This window comes from Aedes aegypti, chromosome 3 (assembly GCF_002204515.2).
Source record: "Aedes aegypti strain LVP_AGWG chromosome 3, AaegL5.0 Primary Assembly, whole genome shotgun sequence".
Classification (NCBI taxonomy): domain Eukaryota; kingdom Metazoa; phylum Arthropoda; class Insecta; order Diptera; family Culicidae; genus Aedes; species Aedes aegypti.
In genome coordinates this window covers 84,985,284-85,012,957 of record NC_035109.1, presented here as the reverse complement: position 1 = coordinate 85,012,957, position 27,674 = coordinate 84,985,284, and the positions used below count along the sequence as shown (strand labels likewise).

The 27,674-nt window shown below is 36.3% G+C and overlaps 1 protein-coding gene across 1 annotated transcript; it reads left to right on the top strand.

Annotated features, from left to right (window-relative positions):
* The first annotated feature begins 14,568 nt into the window (after positions 1 to 14,568).
* On the top strand, positions 14,569 to 27,042 carry LOC5579181 (choline transporter-like protein 1). Its single transcript, XM_021852662.1, has 8 exons — positions 14,569 to 14,609; positions 14,668 to 14,775; positions 23,146 to 23,265; positions 23,339 to 23,442; positions 23,502 to 23,937; positions 25,942 to 26,307; positions 26,367 to 26,750; positions 26,808 to 27,042. The coding sequence occupies exons 1-8, from the start codon at positions 14,598 to 14,600 to the stop codon at positions 26,964 to 26,966; spliced, it is 1,689 nt and encodes a 562-aa protein (XP_021708354.1). The 5' UTR covers positions 14,569 to 14,597; the 3' UTR covers positions 26,967 to 27,042.
* Positions 27,043 to 27,674: the final 632 nt, after the last annotated feature.

Below are 27,674 nucleotides of genomic sequence, written 5' to 3'. Positions count from 1 at the left end.
CTACTATACGGCTGTTCACCGGTCGGTGGGTGCCAACGAGGCCTGAAAATAACAACGCGAACGCGAAAATAATAACTTCGTTACTATACAGACTTGCACTGGCCCACCCCCTCCCAAGGATTGCGTTCAACGCCCACCCATTCCATATCGTTAGTGGCACAGTAGAAATAGAGTTTCCACGCGAAATCACTCCCGAACTGAACTCCCAAAACTACCGTATGTTACCTCGTTTCGGTCGATTGATTTCTGAGTTAAGTTCTCTGACTTCTTTAAAAATATCTTACTTTTATCGTAGATTGCAAAGAACTAACGCATTGATTTATTAGCTACCTTAAAACTGTCTTCTCTTTCTTATATTCGTTAGTTTATTTTATTTTTTGCAAAAATTAAGTTATGTTTATATGTATTTTTTTTTTCTACTTTTCTATTTATTTACATTATGCCACACAGACTGACTTAAGTATACTTAATTATATTCTTAAACATTTATTTACTCATATTCAAATCAAAAACTACACAAACATCATTAAACAGTATACACGATTGCAATCTATGCGATAACGTCGAAGACTTGATTCCCATGTTTACGGAAGAAACTACTGAACAGACATGCCTCACATGAGTTCTGCAGCAAATGATATAAGCTAGGACAATGCTGTTTTTACTGAAAATGCCATTGCCGATAACGATTCCGTAGTCTTTCTATGTAAAACTAGTGATCCCGGCAAACTTTGTCTTGCCATTCAGTAGGCTGTTGTAAAACGTCAAGTAATCCGCCATACAAAATGGCACATTAGTCTGCTCACATTTTCCCGATTATTTCGGAGACTTTCCCAAACTTTTTCTTAACACGATCACCTCACATCCCTTGTCGAGTGCAACAGTGAAAAACTTATGTCAATTCGTCCATCCATTCTTAAGCCATTGCGTGACATACAAACACCATTTTTATTTAGATAGAAGAAGAATATCAACGAATTATCATAAATAATATCGAAATTCCTTAGAAAACTCACGGCTCAAGGTGATTCTGATTTTAAAATAACTCAAACAATACATGACTAGTAAGAGTTTTGCCTCCATATTCGGCTTCAGGAGCCATGATTTTAGTAAGTTAAAATATTCACCAAATATTGTTTACATGGGCGATCAATGTTACCCCAAATAAGTAAAATTGAATAATCGCCCGAAACATTGTTTAAATTATGTTCAAAACTTCCAGAAAACAAAATACAGTATATCACGAGTCATCTGTACTAGTACTTGTTTTTAAAATATAAAGAAGAATACAAAAAAAAACAAACAAACCCCGGATTACGGTAATTCAAATAATCAGGTCAAGCTTTTCAAAACATTTCTACTTTTTCCATTGAAAATGAATATTTAGTGCATAGAAAACTGTGGCCCTTTTTCATGTTTGTCAGGAAAGATCGAAGGTGCACAACAAATCGAAACCACCGATTTTCTCGAAGCCTGCCTTGATTGTTGTTGGCAAGCTGGAGTTATCTTGCAGTTCAAAATAACGTTGTCTTATATTTCGTGTGTAGTATCGGTGCCTCCCTCCCAGCATTTGACCAATGTCCAGTGTTAGCAACATTGCGGTCTTTAGCAGATAGACATTGAATGATGTGAATGCGAGTTCATAATTCAACAGGTTGCCTGATGGTATCCTGAACAACGTTAAAAGTTTGCTGGTTTATTTCACGGGACGTCGCGGGTAAAATCGATGCACAGCAATTGATAGTTATGGACAGACAAATGGGCGTACGCAAAAGATATCACTGCAGAACGTGGAAAACTCCAAAGTTTGGTTGGGATGTAGACTTTTACATTTTTTTTATGACTGTTCAATATACGACCGATATTTTATGATCGCTTTGATTACGGTGCTATCCCGTTAGGCCGAATGACATCAGGCTGAATTCCGTTAGGCCGAAAGAGTCGTTAGGCATTAAGGGTCGTTAGACCGAAAATTGCCGTAAGGTCGAATGGGTAATTAACAGGTCAGGATCACCTAGAAGCCGCCGAATGAATTTTCAGGTCAAATGGATTGTTAGTTGTTAGATCAGGATAATTTGCATTACCTAGAAGCTCACATCAACTGCTGTGTAATAAAACCAGGGATGAGAAAAGTACTGGAGCAAACATTTACCGCCTCTACATTTACATCTTTCTACACGACCATCAAAATCCAAAGCAAACCATGACGGTTCAAAACAAAAAAAATGTCACGGCTCTTCAAAAATGTAATCTTCTTCTTCCTAACGTTTTTCAACCCCGAATGCGAAATGACTCGAGCACAGTGGTGACACGATTTTTGCGGTTTTCGGGGTTTTGCATTTTTGCTCGATAAAGGCAGTATGAAATTGAACGTGTTTATATGTATCGTAACGGAATGATTGTGATCTTTCTGTTAGAGGTAATAGATTTCAATTAGTTGAAAACACAAGCAAAATATTAGCGATTGAATGATTTAACACTTTTTTCAATCATTCAGCTTGGAATGGCTGTCCGAAAATGGTCATAGTGGAGAGACAAAAACAGTCAAGCAGTGTGTGAACCGTTGGCAGCGCAACGCCTGATGGTATTGATGCTGCTGCTGCTTTGTGTTTTGGTGGAATGGCAGAATCGATGAACTGTGGTGAATTGTGGTCACAGTTCCCAAGACTGAATAAAACTAGAAAGAACAGCCTTTGATTAAAAGAAGGAAAAAACACCGTTTATCACATAAAAAGAGAAACCACAAAATCTGAGCCAGAAATATTAACATTAAGAGGTGGCGTAGGCGTCTTGAATATGAATTTTCAAGTTATAAAAATGACCTTCGGTGCAAGCATGGGAAAATTCACTCACTCACGCGAACGCTACCAATAAAATATCTGCAAAGTATCTTCTGCCACCGAATGTTCAATGACTGCCGAACGCTACTAGGGTGAGCACAATCCCGACGAATCGTAAACGATTGAGATAAACCGAAAATGAAAAGATATACGGAGCGGAGAGAGCACCTATCCTCTCTTAAATTGGATACACGAAAGAACGCGTTCGCCATTCGATCACTGAAAGCTTCCTGCGAAATGTACAGATTTTGCGTTCACTGAAACATTTCGCATTGTGTATTACCAGTCAGTGAACGCTCTTCAGCTCTCAAATACGAATGCCACTCGTGCGGAATCGGAATGTAAAGAATCGTTCGCTACAGCAATCGGATGCCTTCGGTACAAGGAGTCGGTAGTGAATCATTCTGTTGCCGGTTTTGTCTAACCTGTCGCTCGGCGAACAAGAAGAAAGCGCATTGGAAATTGAAACACTCAGCTTGGTCGGAGAAACGGCAATCTCGCTCTTGACCGCTTGTGGATGTGAGCGAGAGAAATGCAATATTCGAGTGAATGTTTCCCATGCTTGCTTCGGTGAAGTAAACATAACTTTATTATTTTTCAACCAATTTTCAACCTTTCAGCACCGTTATCTTCAAAATTAAATTTGATAACTTTGTAGAACATTATTTTTTTCTAAAATCAAAACTAGCGTTAGTTAAAAATACTCTTATCCAAATTTTTCCTCATTTTACTAAAAAAAAAACATTTTTGTTTGACCATAACTTCATAAATACTCAATCGATTCCGAATCTTTTTACAAGGTTTTTAAGCAAATTTAGTTGATTTCAAATTTTTCATGCAACACATTTTTCTAAACAATTGTTTTGACTTAGTTATTCATCAAAAATTGAGTAGTTTTTTGAATTTAAATTTTAAAACAACATGATTTTTTAATGAAAAAAAAAACAAACAAATTTCTTGGATTATTTAAGTTTTTTCGCGGGAAATTGCATTTTTTCTATAAAACTTAAATGTATAAAGCATCAGACCCTCATTGGTCTGCATTCTGACGTGGCAGGCGCCATTGTTGCCTAATAATAGAAGATCACCTGCACTTATACACTGAGGGTGTCTGTTAGTCAAGCAGTCATTCGGTTGGTTCCTTGTGTAAGTGCAGCTGATCTGGCGATACTGGAGTAGCAACCACGGGCGGCCAATCAAGCTCAAGCTCAAGCTCAAAACTTAAATGTATAAAGCATCTTGCCTTTATTACGAGTTGAATAGTGCATAAATTTTTTAACGTATGCAAACATATTTTTGTGATTGTACCCCGTTTGGCATAAAGTCGTTTGGCATAAGGTCGTTTGGCATAAGGCCCTTTGGTATAAACTCGTTTGGCATAATGGCCGTTTGGCATAATGGTCATCTGGCATAATGGCCGTTTGGCATAATGATTGACTTAAAATAAATATCGGCATTTTTTAGCTTTTACCGAGATCAACACCACCGAGCCCATAGCAAAAAATTTTTGGTAGGTTCTGAACAAGCGTGGTGTTCGTTCAGAGATTTTCTAAACAAAGAATTTCAAAAATGGTTGTGACACTAGAGAGCATTACTAAATAAAACTCGTGTTGGGTCTCTCCATCTCAGAACATAAGAATATCTTTGAGCTTGTTGCGATATACATATTTGAAAACAGAAAATTGGCAAAAAAAAGTTCGCAGTTATTCATCAAGGGAATGCTCATAGAATATTTCGCTGCAGATCAAGCTCTGTCCCAGTTTGCAATTTGTGTTTGAAATAATATTTTTTCCAGCATATCTCGGAAGGAAATCACGCCTTTGCCCCAAAAATTGTATATGTTGAATATTGGCAGGTTCTAAAGTAATTATCATTCTAACAACACATCTGGCAAGAATTGGTAAAACAGCAAAGTTTAAAAATGGGTAACATTAACATTACAAAATAATGAAATTTAAAACAGTATAAATATAAAAAACAGCCTATTTTCAAAAGAATGCAAAATTTATAATTAAACCAAAAGAAGAATGGACGCCAAAAATTATTGCGGCATGATAAAACGAAAAGACATAGAAAAGTGCGTTCAGAATTATCGAAGTGATTGTGCTACTTTTCTCTTAATGCCATTTCCCCGAATGACTGGTTTCCCCGAAAAGTGGTGACGAAAAAAAACGATAAACAGTCAAAAGAAGGAAGTCATTTGTGGCTATACACATGTTGGCAAAAATGCTGAGGATGGTAAAACTTGAAAGAACCGCCAACTAAATAAAGAAGGTTGCATATTAGATGGTCAGTTCGTTCACCACCTTGAAATGTATAAAGTTACGACAATTATGAGTTGTCAAAACTTTTCAGGGAAGTGGGTTAGTCGGGAAAACTTCGGGGAACTGGCATCCCGGGTAGAGGTGAATAACAAAATAATGGTAAAATAAGAACAAATTTTGCAATCATATCTAGTTTAACCATTATTATGTTATTAATATATGACATTGAATATCTCATCAATAGCAAAACATACTATCATAGCAAAATTTGTCATTGATATGTTATTCTTGAAAGTCATGTAATAAATAATCAATAACAAAATATACTATCATGGTGAAATTTGCTATTTGTGCAAAAATACTAAAAACATTAAATATCTTAAGAATAACAAACATCGCCATCATAGTAAAATATGTTATTATTTTGATGTTTGAAAACTTTACTTAAATAATTCATGAGAACAAACCAATATCAAGTTTTGCCATAATAGCTCATTTTACTATTTGTATGATATTCATTAAAGATTCAAAAAGCAAAAGTTGTTTAGCAGGAAAGCTAAAAGTTCATTTTTTAATCATGCTAAATTTAGATATTAAAGTCAAAGAACTAATATTACCGTTATTTTGATCTACTCGTGAATAGCTTATTTAGTTATTATTTTGTTATCAATATCAAAATAACAACATATTTTGTTATTTACGGTTGCCTATATTTTTGCTATTATTTTGTTATTACAATAGCAAAATATGTTATGATTTGGTTTTTATGCCATACAAACTCAGTTATTATTTTTGTTATTTTATCTCTTATCTCAAACAAACAAAGAACAAATTTTGCTATTCAAACATTCTATTTTAACGGTAAATTTTGTTATTCTTTTGCTATTTTCCTCTACCCGGGATTCGTGGAACTGGCGTTCGGGGAAATGACATTCGGGGAACCAACATTCGGGGAAAAGTAGCACAACCCATCGAAGTAACGCTGATAATTTGAGCAGATTGCCGCCCTTTTGTCAGTTGGAAACGAAAAAATACTTAATAATTTAGCTTCAAAGAACAGCATAAAATAAGGAGAAATTTATTGAAATTTTAAATTAACAGTTTTCATTCTTATAATTATGGTTACATCATATTTAGAAAAAAAAGAACAATTAAAAGAAGGGTAAATTTGTGCTAAATATATAAAAATCTTCAGTGCAAAAATTTGTTCCAATAGAAACTCAAAAGAAGAATTAATGTTTGAAAGAAAGGTATTTTGTGGATAAATAATAAAATACTGTTGGCAATAACTTTCCTAATATGCTTAAATAAATTCAAGAGCGAATGATTGTTGAATAAAGTGTCATTTTGAATCAATTGACTCCAAAACAAGCCTGATGTCATCAGAAAGCTTCAATAGAAACGTAATAACGAAAAATTGAGAAATTCTTGGTTTCAGTCTCATTATGCCAAAACGACTTTATGCCAAATGACCATTATGCTAAACGACTTTATGCCAAATGACCTACCACTTATTTTTGTTTCAAAATTATTTAAAAGTTGTTGCAAAGTCCTTCTCAAAGATTTAACAAATGAGAAAAACCAGTTCCAGCTTTAGAAATAATATTTAATCGGCAAAAATTAAAAAAAAAACTGGCATTTTTCGTTAAACAAAATCATGTTTTTGTGCAGTTTTCGCTGAATAACTTGATCAAGACATTTTTTAGTGAAATGTGATGTATAAAAGGTAAGAAAACAATTGAATTAGCTTCAAAAGTACAATATTTGGAATCGGTTAAGTAATCATGAAGTTCTGGTCAAACTAAGTTGAAATTTTTAGTAACATGAGGAAACATTTGGAGTAAATTACCTTTAACTAAAACTTGTTTTGATTTTAGACAAATTTGGTGTTTTACAAAGTTTTCATAAATTTAATTTTAAAGGTATTGATGCTAAAAATTTCAAAATCGGTTGAAAAATAACAATGTTATGTTTATTTCACTGAAGGTCAATTTTTATAACCTGAAAATTCACATTCAAGATGCTTGCACCATCTCTAAATGTTAATATTTCTGGCTCAGATTTTGAGGTTTCACTTTTAACGTGATTTAAATTCAATAGAGCACACGAATTTTTGGTTTTGAGAACTTTTGGAACATAAGCCGCACCCTATTGGAGAGTTTCTAAACATTTTCAAATTAATTTTGAATCATAAATGAATAGATCAGTGGCGCGAGAAGTGGGTAGGACAGGTAGGACATGTGCTACGCACAAAACCACCTGGGAGGGATAGTCAAAGGATTGTCCTACCCTTGATTCAACATAAACAAAAAACACAAGAAAGAACAATCGAGAATATCTCTAGTGAATATCCTTTGACACCAACTTCTTTAACCGTTAGAAAAACTTAACGAACAATCCTTTATGGCATTTCTGAATCTACGGCCAACCCTCTATATGTTCTGGGATAATTTGGCTTAAACATTCCTATAGAACTCCCACAGCACACTCTCTAAAAGCACTTGGTTGATTTAAAATTGCCGCTGCAATTTCTGGAAGTGCCTGATTCTTAGTTAATTTCCAAAAACTTATTTGATCAAATTCCTACTGATATTTTGTGGCATCATTCATGAAAATATTTAGAGCAGATTATGACGATTTTTAATGATTGAATCATGTTTCAAGCATCTTCAGGTTCTCCTGAAAACTTGTGCCAAAAGAAAAAAAAAACTACACGAATTCTCATTGTTTTAACTGTTTAATCATTATTTATTCAGAAATAGATGAGATCTAGAAATAGAAATATAGAGTTGAGATCAACTTCACTGGTTATAAAGACAAGCAGTTGGGTCTATTTATGTCAAACTTGTTCAATAAATTAATTTAAAAAGGATATAAAGGATATTCGTGTGTCATATGTCATGTGTGTCATGACAGGACTGGTAGTAGGTTTCTTTTTAGAGGCTTGGTCTCTCTTTTATTGTTATCTATTATAAATTGAAGGTCTCTTAAGTATCTATTTTAACCAAAATGGTCTCCAAAGTCTTTTTTTCTTATTCTGCTTGCATTAAATTCTGATGCAAAATTGTACAAGCTCCAAAGAAACCTTCAGCGACTATAACGGGTTCAAAAATTTCGTCAAAGATTCCCCGAGGAAAAGCTTCAGGGATTATCATGTTGATCTTATTTAGAATGTTTTCAGTGTCTTCTACAGGGATCTCTCACGAAAACTTCTATTATTTTTTCAAAGGATGCCTAGCCGAATTTCTTCAGAATTTGCACCAGGAAATCCTTGAGAACTCCAAAGCTACTACCTCCAGTAATTTTCTCAAGTATTATATTCAGTTTGTTTGTTCCAAAATTATCCTAGAATTTCCTCCAGATATTTTTTCACCAATCCTCCAATCGAATTCTTCAGTGGTTACTCTGGGAGATCTTCCAAAGATTTCTACAGAGTGTTCGAAAAATAACTTGAGGGTTTTTTTTAGAATTCCTGCCAGATCCCTCTGTTCACGTGGATTACTTCAAGAATTCATCCACGTTTCCTCCCAGAAATCCAAAATTCCTTGAGGGGTCCTTCGAACAAAACTATTTATTTTCTAGCATTTTTCCAGCATTTCAGCCAGTTTTATTTCTTAAATTCTTAAAAACTTTCTTAAAATCTTCTTAAACTTCCCCAAGAGTCCAGGTGTTCCTCAAGGGCCCAGATATCCTTTTTCATTAAGAATGTCTTTAAAACTTACACTAGTTTTATCATAGGTTAATCTAGATTATTATTAAGAAATATCTCACTAGTTTGTTTCTTATAAAAAAATCTTTGTCAATTCTTTGCAGACATTCATGGAATTAATCCTGAAACAAAACTTTCAAAACATACTTAAGAATATCTTTAAGAATTACTGGAGGAATTTCTGTAGAAATATTAGAAGAAGTCTCTGGAGCAAATGTTGAAGGTATCTTCAGAGAAATTCCTAGTTGAAATTTTGTATAAATCGTGAGAGACAACTTTAAATGAAATCACAAGAAATTTCTGGAGAAGGTGTTGGCCGAATTTTAGAAGACTTTTTGACCGGGATATTGCCCCAGGAAATTCGATGGATAAATCACTGGATAAGATCTTAGAGGAGTTAGGACATTCTTGAAAAAGCATCAAAGAATTTTTGGAGGAATTCAGGTGGAGTAATTCAATTTCTGTGGTTCTCCTTAAGGAAATCCAGGTTGGATACTTGAGGTATCCTAAACAAAAATAAAAAAAAAAATCTTGGGAAAATTTGTGAAGAAGTTCCTTGAAAAATAAACCCTAACTGAAGCCCTTTAGTAATATCTCAATATTTGGACAAATACCTGAATAAATTTCTGTTGAAATTCCAAGAGAAAATCATGGGAAACCACATATAGTTATACAAGTCGTAATGTCACGAGGTATTTTTAAATAGCAGTCTAACATCTTAGAGAAATGTCTGCTCTGATGCTATGAAGAGTCAATATTATATCTCCTAACGCCTATCAGGGTTCATTTTGCTTCCTTGGTTATTTTTTTGGTCTCATTTTGGCCACACCTTGGTTTCCTTCAGGCCTTTTTTTCCGGTCTCCACTTTCTGACAAGAGGTATATAATTTTCTATTTTCAAGGTACTCAGTCACCCTGTAGTGGAAAGTATGCACTTCAACAGAAAAGTAATCGCCTATCTCGATGCGTGGGAAATTTCTTGCAAGAAATGCTCAAAAAAAGCATTTTTCTTTTATCGCAGTACGCAGTTTAAAAGAAATGTCAATTCAAATGGGATTCACTGTAGAAAATTTCTTGATCATTCCTTTCTGCAGAAATGTTTACTTTTCTTGAGATGAACAGCATACTTAGCTTTAAGGCAATTTTTCGCTTTTACCTAGTCCTGTGGTAATGAAAATAAGAGGGTTAGAACCAAAGGGGTGTAAGTGATAAAAACCGATTTTTGATAAAATCTACTCATAACCGACTAAAATGCCATTCAACGCCTTTGCATTTGAGTCCCTTAAATATAGTATCATCAATTTCCAGTCCAGCTTCACTGTGCACAGAATATTTGTCAACGTTTGTCCTACCCATGCTTTCGAACGTGGACTGGAATAGATGAAACTATATGACATTGGCATAAAAGATACGCTAGACAATATGAAAATACATAACAAAAATTGAGCAAAATGTAACAGAATGAAAATGAACAGAATTTCGTATGTTTTGCGAGAGTCAAGGGCTTTAGGAAATTTCTCAAAACTTTATTGAATGCTTCAATAGTTACCCCATGTTCTAGAAAGAAAACTGTAGCAAAAAAATGTTCGATTTTTCCACCAAGATAGAGTAAGGTGGGGCAAAAGTTCGACCTTAGTGGTATAATCAAAGATTTCAGGAAAATAATAGCAGATGAAACAAAACAAATACCATACAGCGAACCTTCATCATATTGGCTATAACTTTGCTGAACAAACTTGTGTCAAAATATTTACCCATTTTTAGTTATAACAGTTTCAAAATTGATTGTCTTATTCGAACTTTTGCCCCACCGGTGGGGCAAAAGTTCGAAGCTAATGTGGGGCAAAAGTTCGTTGGCTAAAACACAAAATATCAATACTTTTATGCTAGGCATACTTTCTACCAGCCGTAAACTTATGTTTGCCGAAAAATACACACTAAATTTTCATCAAAAAATTACCAAAACAGGGTTAATTGTAATACACCCAAAAAATAGCAGTTTTTCGCAAAACTAAGGGAAATGTAAAATTTTTGTGACATTTTTCGCACGATCAGACAAATTTCGCGAAAATTGAAGATAATATGTAGATTTCATGAAATTTGAAAAATTTTCCGTGGGTTTTTACATGGGTCGAACTTTTGCCCCGCAGATTCGAACTTTTGCCCCGCTACGGGCCAAAAATTGATTCCAACTATTTATGGAAAAACTAATCCACGTCAAAGCATCCTTATGATAGGCCTAGAAACGCCCTTACATAAAATATTCATTCACAGAAGAGAGGATCGATGAAGAGAAATCGATCATGCGACTTACGCCCTTATTCTAGCACACGCTTGATTTATGCAGATGCAAAATAAACCAAACAATGTAATGGCGCATGCTGAAGGTGTCTGGGTTCGATACCCGGTCGGTCCAGCATCTTTTCGTTATGGAAATTTCCTTGACTTCCCTGGGCATAGAGTGTCATCGTACCTGCCACACGATATACGAATGCGAAAATGGCAACTTTGGCAAAGAAAGCTCTCAGTTAATAACTGTAGAAGTGCTCATAAGAATACTAAGCTGAGAAGCAGGCTTTGTCCCCGTGAGGACGTTAATGCCAAGAATAAGAAGAAGAATGTAATGGCACTAATTTTTTTTTTTTTGTATCTTTATTAACGAGATTTTTAGCCCTGGGCCGAGGATCTTTTCGGGTTGGAAATTTTCTCGACTTCCCAGAGCATAGAGTATCTTCATACCTGCCACACGTTATACACATGCAAAAATGGTCATTGGCATAGTAAGCTCTCAGTTAATAACTGTGGAAGTGCTCATAAGAACACTAAGCTGAGAAGCAGGCTCTGTCCCAGTGAGGACGTAACGCCAGATAGTAGAAGAAGTAGTTCATCTCGGGACCAACGGCTTTACTTCCCTTCCGAAGGAAGTCGTCACTGAAATTTTTAGTGACTATCTCGGGGATGGGATTCGATCCCAGGTCCTTGGCGTCAGAGGCGTGTGAATGGCACTAATGTCGTTTCGTTGATTACGATATAATACCAACGGAGTTCTGTTAAAAAAATGAGAATAGTATGAAATTGCTAATGATAAACGAACTCAAATTCTTACCTCCCTTATTGAACGGGTCTGTGATTTTCTTTTCAGAATATAGGGGAAATTCGGTATCTATTTTGACAACACCCTAACCGAAACTGGGCTAGAATGTTTTATTGATGAAGCTTACACATGCTAGGAAGCTATGTAAATAATACTTTGTTTGAAATGCATAATTGACTATCTCTACCGTGTAGACTTCAGGTTCGTTAGTGAAGAAGTTAACAAGTACCTAACTTCAAATACCTTTAACCAAAACAAATATTTGTTGTGTAGTTTGTTAATCTTATTTTTATTATAGAGGTGTTCGGCGAATTCGCTACTCTAGTTCTGTGTAGTTGAGAATGACAATATTTGTTTCAGTTTATCATCTATTGCTCAAAAGATGTCTTCAGTAATGATGCTATACTTAGAATACTCTAAGTGAATTTCTAGTTTTATAAATTAGATAGATTTATCTATAAATTACGACTTCTTCCAGTGAAAACTCTCAATTAATTGTATACAGTATACTGCAAGATATTTAGAGAATCTATTCTTAAATATGGGCTTCTACTTGTACGATCTCTGCAATTTGAAAATGACGATCTATCTGAAGTAATTATTAGCAATCACGGTCGTTCAACTTGCATTGGCAAATCCCAAAGCACAAGCCCCCATTGTTGAACCCTTCAGGATTGAATTCTAATAGCCTTCCCACCAGGTATCACCCCCGTCTGTAAGTCAACAAATATCAATAACACTCTCATCCCCCTCATTTTCCAACATTGCCTAGTCCTCCACCCAGTCTACCTATTTTATAGACCAGAGAAAGAGGAAACGCTTCCAGGTGCCCTCATTCCCGCCCCGTTCGGACACTTTGGCACAATTTCAAATCGCGTTTAAGGCAAACGACGATGACGCCACGATTCGATGCAAGACAGAAAGACGTGCTGTCCTATTCCGGAATACAGTACTGGACGGAATAAAGTATCTATGGCTATTTTTCATACATGGTTCATAATGGTCAAATTTGGATGTCTAGTCTCAGCTTCTATTTCTCCGATTTACCGCTACGCTTTTTAGTCAGCAAAAAATTCACATCCATTCAAAAACTTTTACCTATACCACAAACCTTCCATATTGCAAAAAAGACAAACAAATATTTTGGGAATTTTTTAAAAACAATTAACATTACTGAAAAAGTTGCTGTAAAAACTTGTTTGTTTTACCAAAATGAACAATTTTGCAAAAGGTCATATTGCTCTAAACATTTCCGTTTCAACATTATTTTCAATTCAATACTTCATAATATTTGGATTGAGAGATTTTTGATAATTCAAAAAAAAATTCAGAAAATTAAAAGCTGTACATTTTCCGCTGAGCAAATATCATTTTATATGGAAGAAACGTACAGTGTGTACTTTATTCCGTTAGATACTGTATGAACCCGTGCCATAATCGAAACACACAGGTCTGTCTGTTGCTGTTGGAAACGCCGGGGCCAATACAAAGGTGGGGTGACTTCCTGTTCCCGATTTCCGCATATTGGCGGGAAAACAGCTAGGGAGCGTGTTTGGTTTCGATAGTAACTACCCAAATCGCGCTTTTTTCAAATCCAACGACGAAAGTGAAAATCTTTGAAGGTTATGTCGAATGCTTCCGGAGATTTTCAATTTAGATGACAATTATGATATGAAATAATGATGATCGAAATGGAATGACAATGTTTTCTCTATTATTAAGAGTTAAAAACAATAATAAATGATTCTAAGCAGTGAAACTGCATTTGATTTTTCATTTGGATTCATTTTTAGTTTGAATTCGTGATGACACTGGCGTCAATGAGGGGCCTTCCTTAGCCGAGTGGTTAGAGTGCACGGCTACGAAGCAAAGCTATACTGAAGGCATCTGGGTTCGATTCTCGGTATGTCCAGGATCTTTTCGTAATGGAAATTTCCTTGACTTCCCTGGGCCTAGAGTATCATCGTACCTCACACACAATATACGAATGCTAAAATGGCAACTTTGACAAAGAAAGCTCTCAGTCAATAATTGTGGAAGTGCTCATTCAACACTAAGCTTAAAAGCAGACTCTATCCCAGGTATAATTTATCAAAAAGCATATAAAATAAATAATTCTTCCTGATTTCCCACGTTTACAGAAACTAGAAAATATTTAACCTTGGAATATTATAAAAAGATTTTGATTCTACTACATAAACAATTTGAAATAAATGGAAATGTGTGGACTTTTCGTGACTCTTACTCCGAACGCTTCCTCATTGTTGCCCTACATTCGGAACACTTTGATTTGAAATTCGAACAGCTCAAGAAAAAAATAATATTTGGAAAAGTCGAATCATCAATTGAAATCATCAAACCAATAGAGAGACGTCTAAAACAGTTGATCATTTTAAATGTTTGTAGATATCTATAGAAAATGCTTATTTAAACAAGCCTCGGAAAGGGGAACCTATACAAAGTAGTATCAAGAATTTGAAGCTGCCCGAAGTTTACTTGGGCATGTTCTTTTAATAATTGCTATACAGTAGGATCCTAAACCATACCCTGTCAATCCAAGTGTAGATCATGGAGACGCTTGGTCGGACTCCCTTTGAAGCCTAGGATTTTGAAGCGATCGAGTAACCTCTGGTAGTCTGATCATAGCAGGCTTCGTCCGTTGTATGTCACTGGCCGGTGTCATGTCGAGAAATGTGCTTCAAGGTAAGTAAACAAAAAAAATATTATCAAAATCATCCAAATTCTATGTCTTCAATTTCAGAAGAAAACTAGAATTCCTGTATCAAGTTATGATTCGATATATGAAACCGAGCGGCACTGTACGGATGCTATATTTCTTGTTCTTATGTCGATTTTCGTTATTGGGTTGGTAAGTGCTGAAAATATCGTTGACAATTTCTTCGTTCTCCCAATAATGAAGTTGCAGCTTCGAATAAAACACCACATCAATTGATCGTGAAAAGGTTATTCCAATTGTGAAATAGTAGTTTACGGAACAGGTTGCAGAATTATGATTTTTACAGCACGAGTTGTACATTGGAGTTGGATAATCACGACGAGTGTTGTAAAAATCGAGTACTGCAACAAGTTGCGCACAACATTTTTTGCAATGTTGTAGAAGACTTCTTGAGGGTATCAAAAATCATTTCGCCAACCAAAAGAAGGGTGCATATTAGATGACTAGTTCATTTCACCACCCTGAAATGTATGAGATTGCAACAATCATGAGTGCCAAAAACTTTTCGGGGAAGTGAGCTATTCGGAGAAACAGGATATTCGGGGAACTCGCATTCGAGGAACTGGCGTTCGGGGTAGAGTAGCACAACCGACTAGGACACCATGTTTACAGTTTATTCGCAGTCGAACAGACGTCACATCGTCTGCCGTTATACGCATAATTGGGTTGTTTAGTGATGAAAAATGCACAGTTTTTTGTAGCTTTATCGAAAGAGCACCTTTTTCTAAGTGTGAAACGATTTTATTGCGCTTTGATATCTTAATTTTGATATAGTAAATGATTAAAACAGATTTCAATCCGCCGACTCAATGACATTCCAATTTACAAAATGACAGTTCGTCCCGAAGTAAAATGAGCCGAGGGGTGATTCAAACGTGATTTCCATATTAAATTCAAACGTGTTTTAAAAATAGTTCCAGGGCACGAAAAATTATGAAACTTTGGATTCTGGCTCAGTATTCAACGTAGAATCAGAATATGTAAAAAACAGAATACCTCTAAACAAGCCAATTGTCCCGTGTTACTTTTTGTGCATTTTGACTTTTTGTCATCGAACAGTTTATTTTTACGTATAGTTTTAGAAAACACTTATCAAAAATTAACTTTGTTCGGAAAATCAATGAAAAGCAAGCCAAGTCAATTTGTCCCATTGTTGAATTTCCACGCATAACTGTCCCACTACTGTATTTCTACGCATAACTGCCACATTATACAAATCGCAGCGCTGATTTCGAACAAAATACTCAATACGCAGTTTTTAATGAGCTGTTGTTTGGGAAAAACGTTTTGAATATCTTCTTACGTTGGCTTTACCTCCCATGAGGAACACAACCTGTTTTATGTAATATCGGGATGCATTCATCATCCATGCGAGCCTGAAGTCAAATTTGATTGAAATTTTCAATTTAATAATATTATTTCCCATCGGTTTTTCAATTAATTTCAGTTGAATTTTCAGGGTCAATCACTTTTTTTTTTTCAATTATTTTGAACCGCCGTCATCGATTAGAAATTCACCGTAATTTCGGATTCATCTCGAGGAATACTGAAATAATCCCACTTGAAGAATCAGTAATTACTTTAATTTCAAGTCCATGGCTTGCGACAAATCAACTTCATAATTTAGCAAACCAAGTCCAAATAAAAATAGTTCGACCATTTTTGGATGACTTGGCCATATGCTGGGTTGGTCCGAATCCGGTTCACTGGTGGAAGTGGCCATTATATTGGCGAATCTGAAACCTGGCTCGCGACATATCAATTTTCATGAATTTGCAAATTAGGTCTACAGGTGGTTCAAATGTATTTGGATGACTTGACCTCATGTCGGATTGTTCTGAATTCCCGGTTTTCTGGGGGAAATGGCCTCTAAACTGTCGGTTCTGAAACCTAGCTGGCAACAACAAACTTCATGAATTCACAAATTAAGGCTAAAAAAGGGTAATTCAAAGGTTCCTGGATGACTTGATAACATGCCAGGTTGTTTTGGATACCCTGTTCCCCAGAGGAAGTAGCCATTATATTGGCGGTCTTGAGACCTATCTTACGACATATCAAACTTGAAGAAGTCAAGACGAAGTCATAGTCAAGTCAAAAGAACAATAGGATGACCTGGCCACATACTGGGTTATTCCGCATAGTTGGCTCTTCGGTGCAAGTAGTTGGTGTTCTAAAACTTAATTTGCGATGTATCAAAAATATCATGATATGTATTGCAAACAAAGTCCAAAGAAATGTCAAATCGTGTAAAGATTTGTGTCGTGAATTTTGAGTTAAATTTTTACTCGGCAGATTAACCTTGAATTCGCAGATGAGTTTCTGTCAAGCCTGCAGCTGGAAGAGTCGATTTAGGAATTTATTATATCTTATAAACTCTCTTACTTACTCATCCACTCTTTCTTTCACTAACTCATACATTTTCTCACTATCACACATACAGAAAACTTTGATTTCCATCCCAAATGGATTATGGATATGGGATTTACTATGGGAAAACTTACTTTTGCAAAGAACAATCGCCAGAGGTCACCCATTGAACTCTATAAAAATCCTGTACACAGACCTTGATAGGTATTTTTACGATGAAAAATATTGCCGAAGACCGCGAAACAATCCGACACTTGTGAAAAAAGTTATTCAATGAAAACCTATTGGCAACGCGACGTTGATTAACCCGTAAAGGAATAACAATAATAACAAAATCGGGCAAAATTTCCGAATAGTCTATGCTTAATAACATTTTTCACAAGCATCGGATTGCTTTGCGGTCTTCGGCAATGTTGTTCATAGTAGAAATACCTGTCGAGATCTGTGTTCACAATTTTTATAGAGGTCAACGGGCAGCCTCTGGCGATTTTTCTTTGTAAAAGTAAGTTTTCCCATAGTAAATCCCATACAAACTTTGAACGGCTGGCGCTGAAATATAGTTTCTCCGATCGAGTTGAAATTTTGCACAGTTGTTATGGGACCTAAATGCAATCCAAAAAGTGGACTGGAGCAAGAATCTAAATCTTTCATATAACCGTGTACCAGGCTACATGTACACTGTACATGTCCCCGCGACCATGATTTTGATCGCGGTATGTTCTATGTGTAACGTCTGTTTGTCTGTGGTTTATTCATCTGAATTATGCTTAAGAAAGATTTGTTCCACATTTATTCAAATGAATTTATTGTTTAATAGCTGAAATGAGATTCATACACATTATTGATAAATTTGAATTTGTCATAGGGATAATTTAAAATTTAAATAAAAAATGTCAAATGGATGACATGAATTGAATGAAAAGCTTCAACCAGATATATCTATATATGATGGTTAATTCATCTATTTTCAGAAGACTATATTCCTTCAGGGATTTTTTTCGAGAACTGCTCCGATTCTTTGAAGTGAAGAAACTCTATCAGGAAATACTCCATATACAGTAAGGACCCGATTTTGTCAGCCCCTCGATGAATTTTGGGCTGACAAAATGGGGAACCTGACAAAATCGGGTCATATTATTTTGTTCCTGTTTTTCAAATTTTGACTTGTTACGTGGTTACATGGACTTTTAAAAGGGCGATGGACATAACCGTAGCCAGTTTTTTTTTATCAGGAGCTCCCCCTCCCTTATATTGGTAATATCGATTTTTAACACTTAATAAAAAGCATTGCCATTGTCCCCTCTGGCTACGCCCATGCGTGCATGACATCAAACATCATCATCAATTTTAATGTAAACGTGGTGAAACATGACGGTAACAATTTTTTGACAAATTTAAAATAGGCTGACAAAATCGGGTCAAAAAGCTGACAAAATCGGGGGTAGACAAAATCGGGGGCAGACAAAATCGGAGGCTGACAAAATCGGGTCAGTACTGTATGTCTATTTGAACGAATGGATTACTTATAAGGGGGCAGGATCCGTCATTGATTTCGGAATTTTCAAAAGCAGTTTTTTCATTTAAAATGAAGAAAATTTACAAGAAAATGTGTTCACTGTATTCTATTCTCCAACCGAAACACAATGAACATATTTTCATCGAATAATTTTTAGTTTTGAACAGAAAAACTGCTTTTGAAGTTTCGATGATGACGATGATTACGATAACGGAGCGTTGATCGATAAAGCCGATTCATTTTTTTTTATTTATGTCCTAAGAATGATGACGGAATATAAAAGAAACTACAGTTTACTCTCCCTTACTCGTTATTCCGTATCTTGATATCGAGTTAGAGAACCATAGCAAAAACTGGGTTTCATGGCTACCAAGATGGACTTTTAGATCAAAGACAAAATAAATACCTCCACGTTCCTTGCAGTTGCCCAAAACTTTATGGCACTTAAGGTAATAGAGCCAAATCTAGAATGCCGTGAGAAGTGTGCTGCGTTCTGTCAAACTTGGAGAACCTTTTGCAGTACCAAGGGACCAAATGCAGTACTAGAAGTGGTACCCATTCTGAACCCGACTCTCTATTTGTCTGTGCTTAGATCGCATTTACACTGGTTTTGTGTTCTACAACTCGATACATACCTAACTTGATGGTCCCTTCAATATCGAGTTATGGAGAGTTGACTGTAAATTGAAAAAATAGTAAACTTACCCGATTTGTTGTTCTCTGGAAATTTTGAAAAATAAATTTCGAACTTTGTCGAGTGTGACCCAAAAATGTTAAACGGGTGGAGGAGACAAAAAATCAAAAACAAATTTATATCGGCCTATTCCTGAAATTTGACGCAGAAGTTTTTAACCTTTTGGATGACGCGCAAATTGTTGTAACGTGAGTAGTCGCTCGTTGTATTTTGAACAACACCCTTCGTTTTTCTTGTTCAACATGGATTAACTATAGAAAAACCATCTTCGACAAAGTGGTTTAATAGATCAAGGGCTGACATGCGATGGTCATTCAAATACGCATGAAAGTTTTGTTTTGCAGCCTAACCACTTAGAAAATGGCGTCTTCGGTAAAGTTGTTCAATAAGCCAAGGATAATCACCGATGTAGCTGCTCTAAATTTTGACTACCGGTGACGCCAGTGGCCAAGAAGCATTTTTTTGTTTTCCAAATATCACAGGAGCTCTAGAAAGAATGGCGTCTTTGACAAAGTTATTCAGTAGCTCAAAGGCTATCATTATTCTTACAAACTGATTCGAGATTTTGCAACCAGGCGGCACTGATGAACATGGAGCTTTTGTTTTGCAGATATCTTAGAATCCTGACCATTCGGAAGGATGGCGTTTTCTGCAAAAGGAAAAATCTTACAAAAAATCTCGGTATCTCATTCTGTTGCATTTTTATGATACTTTGAGGGAAAAACATATGAACAAGAATTTATCTGCTTTTCTATTCAGTTTTCTTTATTTTCGAAGAATTCCACTATTACAGCACTTATTTTTTGAACAATATCTCTACATCAAAAGGTGGAGTTGTGTTTGATCTTCCGACCTTGACGCTTGCTCCTGCGGGGCTGGCGAAGAGGGCAGGATCAAACATGTCGCGCATTGGTCGAGGTAAGTGAAAAAGTGAAGTGTTAGTTAGGTTAGTTGTGTTTGATCTTCCGACCTTGACACTTGCTTCTGCGGGGGCGAGCGATGAGGGCAGGATCAAACATGTCGCGCGTCGGTCGAGGTAAGTGAAAAAGTGAAGTGATCGGTTAGTTGTGTTTGATCTTCCGACCTTGACACTTGCTCCTGCGGGGGCGAGTGATGAGGACAGGATCAAACATGTCGCGCGTCGGTCGAGATAAGTGAAAAAGTGACGTGATCGGTTAGTTGTGTTTGATCTTCCGACCTTGACGCTTGCTCCTGCGGGGCTGGCGATGAGGGCAAGATCAAATATGTCGCGCATCGGTCGTATAATGAAATGACGAAGCGCCGTGGATCGTTAGTATTTTTTGATCTATTGATCGCGTTGCTTGCTCTTGCGTGGGCGAGTGATGAACACTTGTTCGGCGTAAAATACGATTATCGAATTATATCGTGAATCCGATTAGGCGTGATTCTATCATGGATCGCATCACCAACCACTGGTGACTCCCAGATCTTTGCCTTATCTCACTAATCCAATATCCTTTCCATGACAACTGTGGAGATGGAGAGGTATACTCGGTCTCTAGTAGCAATGGTTGTCTAACTAACATTTCTTCCCTTCCTCGATGACCGTAAGGACGTGGCCGGCGCCGTTATTGACTTTTAAATTTTGAGCTCTTGATTCGTGCACATTGAAGAATGGTAAGCTAATCCCAAGCCCCATTCATTAATTCCCTGTGCAACTTCGATTGTTCTGGTCAATCACGGAGTAGCAACTACGAATTGTACGGTCATCTATGCTCATGCTCATGCTCAATATCTCTACATCAAAAGGTGTTCTCATTACAGTCATACCTCGATATAACGTAACCTCTTTATAATGTAACTCGATATAACGTAATTTTTACCACGATATAACGTAACTTTTTTTTGGTACCCATTTATTTTTCCAAATTTTATTAAAAACTAGTGGTCCCGGCAAACTTCGTCTTGCCATCAAGTAGGCTGTTGAAAAATGCTATTAGTCATCCCATACAAAATGACAGTTTCATTCACGCTCGTTTTTTCAACTTTACCGGTGAATATCCAGGGATTGTTAAACACACAAACACGTCGAAACCCTTGACGAACATAACGGAGAAGGAATCATTCAAATCCGTTGACCCGTTCGTAAGCCATTTCGTGACATACAAACACCATTCCATTTTTATTTATATAGACATGGTTTATGAACTGCTATAAACATTTTTCAAGATTCAAACACCAACCAATCAAAGCAATTCAAGCGTTTACTATCACTGAATACAGTCATAAATCGATATCGGAATTTCTCCACGGATTCTAAGGATGCCTCCAGAGATTCTGCCAATAATTGCTCCATAGGCTTATCCTAAACTGTTCTGGTATTCAAAACATATTCTCAAAATAATTCCGACAGAGATATTCTAGAAATTCCACAAGTAAACCCTCCTGATATTCTGATGTTTAAAACTTCTAAGATGTTCTTCAGAAATGCTGCCTGGGATTCCACCAGATTTTTTAAGCAATTTCAGAAATTCCTCTGAGAGTTTCTAGGCACATTTCATCATATTGAAACGGATTCCCGTCTTAAGAATTCCTTGAGGAATTTCATCAGAAAGTTCGCATTCAATTCCACCAAGAAATGGTTCAAATATTCCTTCGGGAATTTTTCCAGAATATCTCCAAGAACTGTTTCTAAGGAATTTCGGGTTCTAGAGAACAATCCAGTTATAATTCTTAGAATGCTCTACAAATTATTTCAAAAAACCGTACAGGTATTCGTCCAAAAACCTGAAAAACAATTTTCTTGGCATTTCACTAGCAATTTTATTATGATTCTCTGCAGAACTCTCTACAAATATTTATGCAGAAACCATTCAAAGTACTACTTTATGTTCTTCAAGGATTCTATGTGAAATGAAATCTTTCATTGATTCCATCACGAATTTCTAAAGAAAGATTTCAATGATTCTTTTTCATTGGGTTCTTCAAGTAATTCTTGAATACGATGAGCCTAGGAATCTTTCTATGGATGTTTTTGTTACAAAAATATATTCAGGGATTCTAAAATCTGAGCATCCCCCAGAAAATTCTCCTAAAATACTACCGATAATTCCACAACGTATTCGTTCAGAAACTTTTGCATGAAAAATTGCTTGAAGATAGTTCTGGTTTTTGATAGTTTTCTCGTTTTGTTGTCTTTATTTATGTGAATTTTAACACATAAGGCTAGTTCTTCACTAGTTTTCTGGTGATTTCTTCATGAATTCTGAAAATAAAACATTTTTCAAAGAATTCTTGGGACATTCATTTTAAAATTCTGTCCAGAAATTACAAAAAGATTTGCTTTAGGAGTTTTACCACGAGCTCCTTATAACAAAATTCTTGAAGTTCCATAACTGCTTGTTAGAAAATTACTTTTAATAAGAAAACCGCGATTCTCATGTCAAACTGAAAGTGGTCCGTCTTAACCCGGTGGGCGCTTTCACCCCGTCTTCCCCTAGCAATGGCCGTAACACTAACATTCCTTCCCTTCCCCGATGATACTCCCAAGCTGCATCTGTTGGTTTTCTGCACAATTTTGATTATTCCGGTCAATCGCGGAGTAGCAACTACGAATTGCACGGTCATCAATGCTCATGTTTAATTTGGTGGACTGATACTTTTTTCTTTGAAATCGATATTGTTCGGCTAATATCATTAATACTGAAAAAGGTAGGAAAATGCCGAGGGAAGTGCCATCATGCCCGTGTTAGCAGATTTAATCATAGATTCGAAAATTTTGCCTAAATATTCTAGAAAGGCATCAATTTATATCCTTTTTAGCAAAGTAAGATCCTCCTGGGTATTTACGGGTTGAGGATGTTTCATGTTTGTTGCATACAAAACTTGTAGACACGACATTGTAATGTAGAGCAATAAAAACTTCTATTTCGTATTGTTCAACAATTTTTTATAATTGAAACAGTTTATTCTAGCAACACTATGCTTCCCTCGATCAGATATTTATCGCATCATCAACGGGTATGACGATTGTGGAAATGTTTGCGGTCGTGAAAACGTGCGAAATATCAATCTACTTTGTTCTGTAAGTTGATTAGCGTAGTATAGTATAATACTTAATAAGAATCCAAAATTTTAGATTTAATTCTCATTTTCAGGGTCAAAACATGATCTCGAAGAAATATCTCTTGTTGAATGTCATTAACTCCGTAACTGAACCTTCTCGGAAATGTGTGTCCGATTGCGACGCTGATGGTGGATAGTAAGTATTGAGCTCAACAACATCTATGTCAAAAGAATATTTAAATTCTTATCTTCTAGCAAGCTTTTCTTCAACCGCTGCATACGATTCGATCCCCTTTTGCGAGAACGTGCTCCCCAAGGCTTCCTGGACGAACTGTGGCAAGACGTGGAGTCCTTCAGCACCAACGTTCTGTGGTTGTGCCTGTTGGGATTCTTCAATTCACTTGTAGTACTGGCCCTGCTATGGTACATTCCTCGGGCTCTCATTTGGACGTTGGTGTTCGGAACGATAGTGGTATGTGTGGCCGGAACTGGTTGGTTCTGGATCAAGTGGCACCTGGAAGATGGTGAGAGCCGATGGTTATACTTTGCGCTGGGATCGACTTTGATGTGCGTCTTGGTCGGTATATTCCTGGCTGCTGTTTGGAAGAAGGTTACCCTGATGGTACAACTATTGCATGAATCCGGTCTGGCGCTGAAGAGTATGGTGTTGCTGGTTTTTCTACCAGTATTGGTAAGGGGATTTTTAAATAATTATTTGAAGTCATATCCGGGTAATGGGTTGGGGGAACATAAATGGAATTTGTGTTACGTAAAAACAATTCTCGCCCTCAGAATTCAGTTTGTATAAAATTTCGAGGATTGATATCGAATAGACTAAAAATTGGACTTGTTTGATGAGGCTTGTGAAAAACTGTGTGCTGATTTTTCTTGGTGCTCTACTGCCCATACTCGCATAACAGTCCCATTTGATTTTTCGCCACGTTTGAGTTAGCTTCATGAATAGTATTAATTTTTAGTGTACTTTCTAAAATAAAACTCCAAATTGTATCTTTGTATGGACAAAATGTGAAAAAAATACCAAACCATGTGCGTCCCATATTGAAAGTCCCGCAAAACAGTCCCATTTGATTTTATGAAGAAATTCGGCTAAACCTATTCCTGTGATGATTTCTGAAAGCTTGCATTGCAAATTATTTCCTTATAGAAACAATTGAACAAATACAACTCAACTATAATTAAGAAAAACTCTTATTTTTTTAAAAAAAGGTTTTACCATAACAACTTCTTCTGTTCTTCGATTAATACTAACACCACATCAGGCTAGCTGCCTGTAAACTAAAATAAATCAAAATAGTTTTCCTTAGGCTATTCTACTGCTCCATTCACACTCTTCCTGCGGCCAATCATGATCAGAATCTCCGGCAGGCTAAAGTCCAACAGCGAGAAGTGAGAAGCTTGTTTGGCCGCCACAAGATTACGCACATCGTCGTTAGCATCGTCGCCAGTGTTAACATGGTCAAACTAAGTGTTTGCAGCACCAAATGCCGATAAATAGGAAAGCTACTGACACCCATCAGGATTATCTATATCTTGAGAACCATCAAGTTGACTAAAACATGTTCTATTCACCTCTCTTTAATAGTTTTCAAATCCTTCACGTGTCATGTGCTGTGATTTCAGCAAGCCTTCCATATGGCCGACCGCAACGGTTAATTTGAATTCAGGAAATCTTCACCATTTTCTCAATTAAATATCACCACTGTACAGCTTAAGAACTTCAAGGGGCATTATTACTATTGAAAGATAGTTGATAACTGAAAGCTGCAAAAAAAGTACATTGCAATCGATCGTAAACTCGAACAACAATGTGTCAAGGTGCACGATAACAAAGTAAGCGAATCCCCAGTAATGAGACTGGTATGCGGGTATTCAAACGTTTAGCAAGATAAATACTCGGATAACGAGTCCCATCTGTAATAACCCTAATTTGGATAGGATAAAACAACCAGTTTTACTAAATTTGAATTATTTACGGTTTTTGCACATTGCAATGATAGTATATTGAGCAATGCCACCGGCATTTACTACTTCCAGCAGCAGAAGAAAGAAAAAGCAGGGTTTTATGTTTAAAAGCGTTTTTCTCGACATCGTAATTTTCCTAATGGGACTGTATTGCGAGTATGGGCAGTCTAGGTCAGTCCCAAACTCCGTGGGAAATAAGCAATTAAATCTATAAGCGTAACAAGTGATCTCCTTAACGTTTATGAATTTCAGGATCATGAAATTATTCTGTCAAGTTTTGAGTTGCACGACCGTTTCAGGTTATAAACTTGATAGGACATATTTTATTGGGCTTGGTTGGCCTTCAGAAAGGTCACAGTTACACGTGTAGATAAGAAGTCCTATATTCAAATCAGTACTAGGATATCCTTAGATGGGCGTTGAACTCAATACACAATGGATCACAGTTGTTGAATCCTGCGTAGTTATTCTCATGTATTCCAGAAGACTTATATTAGATAATCACGAAGTACATTTTAGCTAGTTACCTTTATGTTCCTTAGGTTTTGCACAAACGTCAATGTTTCGAATTTACATAACTTCCATAGGAATGTCATGTAGTCTCAAATGAAGACAAATTCCATTTACGTAATATACCTTAAATTGAATTTACGTAAATAGTATTTACATAATTTAGAGGTTTCAGTGTAATACATTGTTGAACGTATTTCAGACCATTTTCATTATGATTGCAATGCTTGGTGTGAGTGTATATTTAGGGCTGATGATCGAGAGTTGCGGAAAGGCGACCATGGTTGGCTCGAGCGTACACTACGTAAAGGACTCCATCATCGTACTCGCAAGGTGGTACAACTTCTTGGCCTTGATTTGGTTCTATCATTTCCTGTTGGGCTGCCAGCACGTGATGACCGCAGGTGCAATTACCCAGTGGTACTTCACTAGAGAGGATGATCGACTTCAGAACGTGCAAGGAAGAAGCTTCACCATGCTGGTTCGATACCATCTTGGCACGGTTGCTTTGGGGTCTTTTTTGTTGGCGATCCTACTGTTGTTTCAATGGTTGTTGAAGATACTACGTGTAAGGCGCTTATACTGACTCACGTTCAAAGTTTCCATAGTTTATGTTCTAATTTTCAGCTTATGACAAGAAAATCCAGAGCTAATCGCACTAGGTGTTGCTGCGTCTATTGCTGCCAGTGCTGCGTGGGATGTCTCCAATCTCTACTAGATCCTGTTTCGAGGAAAGCTTACATTGTTACCGCACTCCACGGTCAACCGTTCTTCACAGCTGGGAAAAAAGTGATCAAAATATACGGCGAGAATTCTGGTCAAATGCTTGCCATTGACGTCATTGGAAGTATCATTTTTATACTATCCCAGCTATCGGTTCTGGTTCTGGTTGGATTCATTGGAGTGAAAATGATTCAAACTCATGGCGAACTCTATCATCCCTACGCTCTGTTGGCAATTGTTCTAATGGTCGTTTATCTGATCACGCATTGTTGCATGCTGATGTACAAGGTCTGAAGCAGCAGTTCTCTTGATTAATATCGATAATTTATAAATTGTCTTCTACAGATAGTGATCGACGGTGTATATATTTGCTTTTGCATTGATACAGAAATGAACAATGGCGTTGACCGGCCTTATTTCATGTCACCAGAGTTGCAAAAGTTTATCCAGGGCATATCCAAGACCGTTCGCACATCATCAAGACAGCGGGAGCAACAGGTTTGAAACGAGACTAAATCATGATATGAAAAAAATATTCAGTGATACATACTACATTGTAATACAATGCTATCCAATCCAACTCAATTCAATTCACAAACTCAAACAACCGTCGATTGGTTGATCTTTAGATTCAGAGGATTCCTGTGAACTTTCCTTAGCTTTTACACCGTGTCCAGTATATTATCATACAAATTCGAGATAGCATTACTTTGCGCTTGTTTAACTGACATCATTGGTGATAATATTTTTTGAAAGTGGTTAAAATACTGATTCATTACAGGAAATATTTTGGAAAAATTTCAATTATAAACTTATTTTATCAACTTAAGAATTTACGAAAAATATTTCCAGCGGCACGCTCATAGGCAGAGCCCAATTTCAATCTGTAGTTATCGCACATATATTTATCAAATTTTATCAATATTTATCTATTCAAAACGCAATATGATTAACTTAAAGTTTCTGAAACTTTTTTGTGAATGCTCTGATTTTCACTACGTTAACCAGACCAATATGAACAAAAATTAATTTTAAGTGCAAAACACGACTTCAATGGACATTTCATCACTTATCATAGCAATTATTTTTTCTAATTCATAAAACAAGCTATTCTACGTTAGTATAATAATACCAGACTGCAATGAAATTCTACAACATTGGATTATCCTACATTCAGTAAAGTTATACCAAAGAAAAGAAAAAGTGTATGAG

Coding starts and splice junctions, on each gene's coding strand:
- LOC5579181 (XM_021852662.1), top strand. Junction 23,266..23,338: donor ATATCAATCTACTTTGTTCT/GTAAGTTGATTA, acceptor TCTCATTTTCAG/GGTCAAAACATGATCTCGAA. Junction 26,308..26,366: donor GGTTGTTGAAGATACTACGT/GTAAGGCGCTTA, acceptor TCTAATTTTCAG/CTTATGACAAGAAAATCCAG.